Raw genomic sequence first — 10,010 nt, 5'->3', positions numbered from 1 at the left:
GAAGTAGATATATATAAAAAAGAAATTTCTGAAGCTTCATTTCCATTTGGACTCTTGTAATACCGTCATGAGAAAGAGAAAACAGAAGCTATGAAAGTAAGGCTTACACACTTTCACGGATAGCCCGATTCCACCCAAATGAACAACTACCTCCCACCACCCACATTTTAAGTAGCACACAAAGAAAGCACAACAAACACTGATTTGGCTCCATGATTTGCCTCATGAAAGGCTTTTTTTTTTTAATTTTTTGAGTTTTAAAAAAAATCCTCCGTCAAGCTGTCCAGGGTACTTGATGACGTCACAGAAGCGAAGTGTTTCCTAAGCAACTCTAGGGCCCTGTTGTTTCTGGCTTGCAGGGTTTTCTCGGCTCTCAGCTCGTTCTTGATGGCGTCCAGCTCCCCGCGGATCTTTTCCATCTCTAGCTCATAGTACAGTTTCATCTCTTCCTTCAGGAGTGCGTTTCCGATCTCGGTCTGCCGCTTGAGTTTCCTAACGGCCTCTTTCAAATCTCGGTTCTCTAGGCTCAGCCTGTGGATGAGTTCTTTGGCTTGCTGGAGTTCTTCGGTTAGGTTCTGGACGTTTGTCGCTTTTTCGGAGAGGTCATTTCTTAAAGCTTGAAGCTCCCAGTCTTTCTTTGAAGTTTCTCCCCCTGTTTCCTGGAACTTGAGGGGTTTTGCGGGGACTTCTTTCTTGGAGTTCAAAAGTTCTTTTTCGGCATTTTCAAATTCCTCTTCTATTTTCCTACATTTCATGTTAAGTTCTTCCAGTTCTTCATTCAAAAGATTCAGGCGAAGTTTGGGAGACATTCCTTCGGTAAATTTTTTCTTTATGTCTGGTCGTGGTAGGATTGGTAATTCCTTTGTACTCCAGGTAGAACGGTCTTCCGTGCTATTAAAGCTTTCTTCGGTCACCACATCCAAATTAGATGAGTCACAGGAGACAGAATTTGTGTCTGCTTCATTCTTTGAAAGGTTTATCTTTCTCTCTCTCAAATTTGGTTCTTGTTCTTTTTCGTTTAGTTGGGAAATACATTCTTTCCTCTTAAATTTATTTTCTTCTTGAAACTTTCTACTAGACAAATTAAAAATTCCTTCTATTCTATTGGCCTTATTTAAAGTCGTTTGTTCAGAAGAAGATTCAGGCTGAGAAGCCTCATCTAGAATATCCTGTGCACTAAAAAAAGGAGCAAACATATTCTCCTTCCAGTGTTTTCTTCTAGCGTCCATTTCTCCAGGTACGTCGTCCAATTCCTGAAAGACAAAATTTAAAATCAAGGCACACTCTTTACACTGGCAGCTGGTGTAATGGGGAGAGCTACTTGTTGTGGTGGTTCACAGGTGAAAGAACCTGTAGCTGAGGAAGGTCGCCCTCTAACTCACGGAGAGAGTTTCTGGTCCCTCTTTTACGAAATGAACACCAGTTAAGTTTCACGGACACTTCCGGCGCGCAGATTCTCCATTGCTACGCAGTGTAACCAATCAGTGGACACTTGGGGCTATTTACTGTAGAGAAGGCATTAGTATGGGAAAGCAACCGTACACACAAAAATGAACTGCTTCTCCAGAATCAAAGTGATTTCTTATTAACAGCTTCATCATATTAGTAGTAGGCGAATACCTGTGCTTCCCAGGCGCTTGATTTTTTTTTTTTTCTAGTTCTTTCGCACTGGACTATTTAGTCATTCTTTAAAGTGACTAAAACGTCAGGGCTTAATGCAATGTGAGCTGCTTTTGGTAAAGTATACCATTGCAGACTTCCTTCTGAGTAACTCTGCCAAATGCCCTTCTGTCTTGAAATTCCTGCTATTCCAGTCTTAGGCTTTGCTTTTAGACAAGACTGCCAATTGTACAGAATTCTACCCGTTTTGACAGCAACTTCATGATGAGAACCAAATGCCAACAAATGAAAATATTAACGCCATCGAATGTGTTCTTCTTGAGATACTGACTCCAAGCATAGTTTTCAGGTGGAAACATACCATAGCAAATCACAACCGACTTTCCAAGTTTCTAAAAACTAGAGGATATTTATTTGTTCCAAAAGGAATCTTCCCTATTCAAAGAGAATCCATGACACACAGCTTTCCTAGCATACGGAAATATCTGATCCAGTATAACTACTCCCAGGAGCAGAGCAGGGAGAAAGGAGGACCCAAGCACACACTGAAAGGCCGCTGACATTTGAAACCACCAAACTAGCAACTGCAGCGATTGCCAAAGAGGAAGAAAAAGGAGGGGGTTGCTTTATTCAGCTTATACATTCATTTGCTGCAATGTATTTGTAGCATCGCCGCTGAGAAAAATCAAAGTAGGCCTGCATCTATTTTTCCCATGCACATAAATACAATTTTATCTTGGCAACAGAGAATGGCAATTGCTGTGTTTCTTTTTTAAAGTAATATTTTCTTTACTACTATTAAAGATTATAATGTTATAATATCATTTAGTGTGTAACACATATTTATATAACATTTCATATAATATAAAGATTCTAGTAGTAGTGGAAGCTCTTTGTAGAATTTGGGAAAATACAGAAAAGCACACACACACACACACAAACAACAAAAGGAATCACCCTCATAATCCTATGGCTCTGAGATAACCACTTTTTGGCATATTATCTCTCCAGGATGTTTCTCAACAACAAGTAGTTTAGACGTTAGATTTCCCTTGCTATGGTGAGAGAGTAAACTTGTTATCTGTGTGTACTGAACATGCCTAATCCCACCCAAGAAAGAGGGAAGGACCTCGTTATCCCCAAGGGTACATTCCCCACTGGCATCTACTTGGTTCTGGGGAAAGGGAAAGACACAGATATCCAGTGAAGGTGTTAGAAAGATTGGTTCAAAAGCCATATAAACCAAGCTTTAAGTTTAGTTAACCAGACCACATTCATAAACAGAGATTTGAAATTCATGGTATTATGTTTGCCATTGAAGCATAATCTCCTTTCTCTTGAAATAGTCCTGACTTTTACTATTCTAGTAAATTACCACCCAGAAGCATCTATGCTCTATCTTTCCTTAAAGGGGAAGATCCTCCTAATCCTGGTTTCTCTAGTCCCTTAGAAATATGAATGCAAATGGCTGGGAGTTATCAGGGTGCTGGGAAGAGAAAAGAACAGAGGAAAGAGAGAAGACAGTGAAGCTAATTGCCAGTCACCTTTTATAGCATTCGCTGTTTCACCAGACAATTCTGTGAAAGATACAAATGCTTCTAATCAGGCAGCCATGGGAGACAGATTACTATTCCTCATACTTGCCTCTGGATTAAAGGCACTAGTGAGATTGATCGGGAAGGGGGGTGTGCAGGGGGCAAGTAAGGGGAGGCCACAGTATCCCTGGAGACAGTGATAACGAGAAATCTGAGATTGAGACCTGGGTACAGAGAAAGGTTAAAAAAGAAGAAAACTTTTTTCATTAATAATTTTGCACCTTGAGAAAGTGACTTCTATCTCCAACCCTCCCACATAAATCTCTGGCAAAAACATGTATGCATTTTTTTCTCTTCAATTTCGCTACCTTTCTTCCTTGAGCCTCTGTATCATTTCCTGATACAGTCAGTGCTTTTCAAAGGACTGGGAAGAGTCCATTTACTTTATAACTGAGGCTCAGAGAAGTCAGGTGACTTGACCAAGTCCACACAGCCCGTAGTGGTAAAACTGAGACCCTGATTCCCAGGTCAGTGTTTTGCTCTAAAATTCTCTTTATTCTTTAGCTGGTTTCACTCCACAAACTGAAAGAAAACAACCCACTACTTTCAGAGCTTAGGTACTTTTTTTAAATGGTCACAAAAGGAGTGAGAAAAAATGAAGGGGGGAGGGTAAGGAGAATTGCATGTCACATATCAAAGGACAGAAAGAGAAAGGTCTGAAAAGCCTTCTGGAATTTCCCTCCCATGGCTTACACAGGACAGGGTCAAGGGGTCTCTGAGCTGCCTGCCTGCCTGCCTTTCTTTCTTTCTCTTTCTTTCTTTCTTTCTTTCTTTCTTTCTTTCTTTCTTTCTTTCTTTCTTTCCTTTCTTTCTTTCTTTCTTTCTTTCTTTCTTTCTTTCTTTCTTTCTTTCTTTCTTTCTTTTCTTTCTTTCCTCCTTTCTCTCTTTCTCTTTTTCCTCTTTCATTGGCAAGTTATTCTTCAAGGGCTTGTTCCCAAATCTAGTCACAGAGTATGGCAATGCCCAGACTGGGGGGTAAAAGCTGCCAGTCTCATTTTCTCTTCCCAAACTGCACTGTTTGTTTTTTATGCAGAGCAAGTATGACATTAGTATTCTCTGGCAAGGACAAGGAATATGCTTTGAAACAATGACACTCCTCTACCCTGCCAGGGCAGCCATTTTGCTCTCAATAAACTTGATTGGGTAATAGGGCAAATCAAACCAGAAGCCATTACTGAAAGTATAAGCATGTGTTTTTAGTGGATCAATTGTGAGCGTTTATTACTGTAACTACCTACCCAACACTACATTGGCCACTGAAGGACTAAAGGGTAAGGGAAGGAGGTCCAAGAGAGATGAAAAATTTCAAGAAACAAACAAGCCAGAACACAGGAAAACAATCTGAAGTCATGTGGCAAAAAATAACGTTAATGGTCCTCTAAGACAGCAATCTCCCAGAAATCCTTGGGACTGCACTGTTAAGACAAGGGTGTCCGTAATACGGCTCCATCTACTCCCTTGTGCCTGACATAAATTAATAATAGACTCCAGATTGTTCTAGTTAGTGTCTCTCTGAAAACATCACCATTTATCCTCTGGTGACTTTCTTTTTTTGGTGGCAAAGTAGTAGGGCATTTGGGTGGAGAGTAAGGGATCTCCTGACTCAAGGAAGTGGTTTATATTCATTTAAGAATTTGGGAACCACTGATAAAAGAAATTGCAAATAAATGTATAATATAACGTGATGTCACATAAAAGAACTGTTCAGAGCTAAGCAATGATCATTTATTATGGATCTTCAGACAAACCATTCCATAAAAATCTCAGGCAAATACACAGCTACCCTCAAATAGCTCCAGAAAATAATGCACAGCTATTTGCTGTGAAAGGAGAAACCCACAAAACCATCTCATTTCCATTTTCAAGGTAGGGGGCCCTGGGGAATAGACTCATATTAACGTGGGTAAGTGGTTAACTATGTGAAATCTAATTATTTGTTTTCTAAAATATTCCTTTTTAAAATCACATGCTTTAGGGAAATTTGCTAAGCTAAAAATCAAAGACTTTTTTTTTTTCCGTTGCCTTATCTCATTTACATTGGAATTTGATTTCAAACTTTCAGGACCAACTCTTTTGCATAAATCTACATCTGTCTGCAAAATGCAATCATTCTTCCAGGCGGGGGTAGGCAAGGACTGGGAAAGAGTTCTGGAAAGCCTCCAGAGGCTTCCCCCACCCCCTCGCCCCGCCAGAGTGCTTCGTCGCAAACTTCATAAATTGGGAACGGCGGTTGCAAAAGGTCCTCTCCAACCTGGGATGGTCAAACTGCTGTCAGGGCCCTCAGCCCCCCAAGCCAGCCTCGACTAGAGGCGTGGCTTATAGTCACAGCTCAGGGGCAGCAAGGGGAAGACAAAGGGCCCTTCTTAGTGCAGGGAACTTTTCCCCATTATTCTTAGATGGTTTCAGTTCTTCCAACCCTCAGAAAAACTGCTTGGCCAAAATAAGGAAGGAGGAAAAAAAAAAGTCTGCTACAAAGAAAGTCACCGGCCTGGCTTCTTTGCTCAATTGTCTGATCTGTTCTCACTTAAAAGCAGTAGTTCTCGGCCCTTTTTTTCTGCCTCCACTGTTCCCAGGCACAAAGCACTACCATCATTACCGTCTCTCCTTATTGGAGAAAATTCTGGCCCCTCTAGGGGAACTTCTACATTGTCCACCCTCTTGAGAATCACTGGCTCACAGAAAAATGTTAAATACCAAAATGAGGACCCAAATGAAGTGCCCAAAGTCAGGGTGGGGGAACACGTTGTTAGCGTGCAGAATTGTGGGGACGAAGGAAAAGGAAGTTCTCATGAAAGGAATGGAGTGTGAAGATGATAGTGAAAGAATCTTGAGGGGTGGCAGACATCTTGACTCCCACACTTTAGAACAATGAGAAAATTACCTTTTGTGAGCCTCAGTTTCTCCAGGTATAAAATAGGGACAATGTATACCCATTTCACAGGTGGTTAAGAGAAATGAACAAAACCCTAACCGGAAGCAACTGTAAAGTCCCCTGTAAACAACAGGTTTTGTTCTTTTTTAGATTTTCCTTCCCCTCCCTTGGAACAGAAACCAGCCGGTCAAACAACCCAACCCTTCTCCAAAGAGAAGTGCTCCAAAGTTGCCAGCGGGAAGTTATCACACCCCAGAAAGAGTCAGCTTGGGGGGGGGAAATGTAGGTGCTATTAAAACAAGCAGTGAGGACCCTAAACTCAAATCTTATATTAATTTGGGGGAAAGTCAGCCCCAAATCCCGAAAGTGGCAGATGCCCCCACATTTCTGAAACCAAAGTGGTTCTAAGGTAGTCTTTTCCACAACTGAAGATATTTACATTTTATCTCCAGTTGCTTTGTCCAGAACTTTCCAAATGCCCCAGTGTTTTTCAGAGCCGCCAATAACTCCTTAGAAATATCACAGTTGGGAGTACCAGTTTGAAGATTAGCAAGGATGACTCTGCACTCTTTTGATTTTTTTTCCCAGGCTGCTCCCACAGCATTTCATCATACTTTTGCTTCACTGATACATTGTGATTTCCTGGCATCTTACTCATCTTTGTTTCTCTATACACCGTAGCCACCAACAAATATCTCTTGAATGTATGAGCCTTGATATTCTTTCTAAAAATTCTATAATGCTGTGATTCTAACCAAGTTTTTATACAGCCTTATAACTTCTCCACTGGTGTATGCAATAGTATTTTGGGGGACACGGTAGGAAAAGGACTTTTATTTTTTCCCCTCAAAGTTTATTTGGCTTAGTTAAAGCCCCCAGGACCCTTTCTCTTTTGTATTTTCATGAGGCTTTTTTGAGAGTGTACCGACAGTGCAGATTAACGATCTAGTTACGAGGTTGAAGACTTGATGTTGGGTGAGGCTCTGGGCTTCTGAACACCAACAGTAACAAGATATCAGCCTGCACAACTGTACTTACACTCTCCGACGTCCAAGGTCTTCTATCAGATGCCGCTGTTCTCCTTCTCCAGTTTGAACTGAAAATAAAATCCCCACAGCATAATTAGAAAATATAATTAACTAGAATGCCCAAATCCGTGTTTATATCCGAGATGCAGCTTAAAATGACAAGTGATATACTTAGAATGCCGTGTGGCCTATCTAAAATGTGATGCCAGACACTTTGAAGCAAGTTTTCTTTTTAACTTGCCAACCCACTTGCCCAACTGTTACGCCACCACGCCTTCCGTCCCCAAGCAGTGCAAATATCAAACAGGACAAGAATCATGGTGGTAGGTATTGCATAGGGTGTCTTCCAGCCTCCCAGCCTTTAGCACCTACTGAACAAATGAGCCACGGCTGGTGGCCGAGGGAGCATGCTTGTTATTAATGAGCGTGCCAAGAGCCACGTTAGCAGAAGGCTGGAGCCTAGGCCTTGCCTTCCTCCCCCAGAGTCCGGTTAATTTGTGAAATCGGTAAAAAAGGAAAGTGATCTCGATTTTTTGCTTCAATCTCTCAGGGTCCTAACATTTGAGCCAAGTGCTCACTTCACGGGACAGATTGTCTCCCCTATTGTTTGGCAGATACTGAGAGTGAAGCAAAGTACCGCTGAAAACTGGGCCCTGGAAACGGTTTTGACCCTCCAATTCTTTGTTATTGGTGTGAAACTATTCCTCGTACAAGAAAAGATACGGAGTCACCTTAATTCCAAAGGCTGAGTACTTTATTAGTATGGAAGTCACATTCTTGCTCTAAAGCTGTATCTGTGTATGCATAGTTTGGGGGTTTTCTCCGTAAATGGTTAACAAACTCCTGCCATCGCTGCTTCCAGTAGGGAGAAGGGGGCTCGGGTCTGGGCGGTCCCTCCCACCTCCCCTGTCCCTACTCCCTGGCGGGTGGAGTTGGGGGAGGTGGAAGGGACAGCGGGCGAGGCCTGACCCCACTCCTCCTTCCGCACCCCACTCCCACACCCTGTTCCCCTGGCTCCCCAGGCGCTCAGAGGAGAGCAGAGAGCTGCAGTGGGGGGGGTGTTCCCCGAGGTTGGGGCGGGGACCGGGTGTCTCGGCCGGGGGTCCCTCAGCGGGGTGTCCGGGGGAGCCCCGGCGCTCCCGCGCGCAGACGTACCTGGAGACGTGGGTGCGGTCCGGCGGGCCCTGGCCCCTCTTCCCCGAAGCCAGCCACCACCGGCGGGCGGCAGCCCTGGGCTCAGCACTGACCACCGCGACCCGGCCCGGCCGGCGCGGGATAGAGCCTCTGCAGTGCAGCGCCAGCGCGGGCCGCGCCGTTGCCTAGCAACCGGCCGGCCGGATTTAAAGGGACCGGGGCGCCGGGGCCCCGCGCCGCGCGCCGGCCGCTGCCTGCCGCCAGTCGGAGCCCGCCCGGGCTCTGAGCATGCCCGGTGGGGCGCGCACAGCGGGCGGCGGCGGCCCGCCGGCGACGGGAGCTCAATCGGCCGAGGGCTGAGTCCGGCTGGGAAGGGGCGAGAAAGTGCGAGGCGGCCCCACCCACCGTGGGCTTATTACGGAGGGTCTGGGTGACTCACAAAGCCACCTGGACTGGGCCACTGTGCGGGTCGGAAGGCGTGGCGCAGGGCTCATCCCCAGGCCTGCCGTTTCGCAGCCTGACTTTGGAGAGGGTTAGGTCTGGAAAGTGGCCTTGGTGCGCTTCAGGGTCCCTGACAATGTGGCAATGCACCCTGCCGCCCACCCCCACGCTCACCCCCACGCTCACCCCTGAGCCTCTGCACCTTGGTCTGGCCGGAATTTCTGCTTCTGGCCAGGGTTCTAAGGCCCCGTGTCGTGAGAGCATTGTCCCCCGTTGTGCCCCAGGGGGAGGCTGGGCTTGCGTCTCTCTGGTAGCTCAGGAACTTCCCCAAAGCACTGCTGAACCCATCTGAGCATGAAAATCTACTGGGGCACCCTCAGTCCTACACCACTGCTCTCTCCTAGCTTCAAAGTTTGCTCCCGACTTCCGGCATTTGACTGCGGGGCCGGGGGGGGGGGGGGGACAAGCCCATGTTCTTCATTATGTTAGAGACTCGAGTCCTGCATTTGGTTGAATAAATAAATGTTCTTTTCACACTGGGATTAGCCCGGTTGCCCGCTGCTGATTCTACCATCACTAAGTTGGTCACACACACTGATAACACACTGTGGCTCTGGTCCCATGTGGACCCAGCTGGGCCTGACCAAACGATAGACCCCGCAAAGGCTATGGGGCCTGGAACAGAGCGGGACTGGGGGGTTCAAGATTGTGATAACTGTGACTTTTAGGGGCGCCTGGGTGGCTCAGTCGGTTAAGGGTCTGCCTTCAGCTCAGGTCAGGATCCCAGGGTCCTGAGATCGAGGCCCACGTAGGGCTTCCTGCGTTGTGGGGAGGTTGCTTCTCCCTCTGCCTTCTCTCTCTCTGTCCTTCATGAATAAATAATCTTAAAAAAAAAAAAACCTGTGACTTTTAGAAAGGCTCCTCCCTATTTTCTAGAAATGAAACATTGGCTCTGAAATCTCAAGTGAAAGGTTTAAACACAGTTGGAAAAGGGACCGTCAAATTTCTCCAGACCCAGCAAGGGACTGATTTAGAAACAGTGCCAGGGGGTCGCCTGGGTGGCTCAATCGCAGGGTGTCTGCCTTCAGCTCAGGTCACCATCCCAGTGTCCTGGAATCCAGCCCCACATCGGGCTCCTTGATCAGTGGGAAGTCTGCTTCTCCCTCTCCCACTCCCCCTGCTTGTGTTCCCTCTCTAGCTGTGTTTATCTCTGCTGGATAAATAAAATCTTTATAAAAGAAAGAAAGAAAGAAAGAAAGAAAGAAAGAAAGAAAGAAAGCAAGCAAACAAGCCAGGATACATTTCGAAACTTCAAAACTT

The 10,010-nt window shown here is 45.4% G+C and overlaps 1 protein-coding gene across 1 annotated transcript; it reads right to left on the bottom strand.

Moving 5' to 3' along the window:
* Positions 1–209: 209 nt before the first annotated feature.
* Positions 210–8,495, bottom strand: CCDC160 (coiled-coil domain containing 160). Its single transcript, XM_032843359.1, has 3 exons — positions 8,271–8,495; positions 7,126–7,183; positions 210–1,253 (listed from the first exon to the last, which is right to left on the bottom strand). The coding sequence occupies exon 3, from the start codon at positions 1,227–1,229 to the stop codon at positions 258–260; it is 972 nt and encodes a 323-aa protein (XP_032699250.1). The 5' UTR covers positions 1,230–1,253; positions 7,126–7,183; positions 8,271–8,495; the 3' UTR covers positions 210–257.
* Between the last annotated feature and the right edge of the window lie 1,515 nt (positions 8,496–10,010).

This window comes from Lontra canadensis, unplaced genomic scaffold (assembly GCF_010015895.1).
Source record: "Lontra canadensis isolate GAN:19392208 unplaced genomic scaffold, GSC_riverotter_1.0 scaffold138, whole genome shotgun sequence".
In the NCBI taxonomy this organism is placed as follows: domain Eukaryota; kingdom Metazoa; phylum Chordata; class Mammalia; order Carnivora; family Mustelidae; genus Lontra; species Lontra canadensis.
The sequence above is the reverse complement of the archived record's forward strand: the minus strand, read 5'-3'. Positions and strand labels throughout refer to the sequence as shown.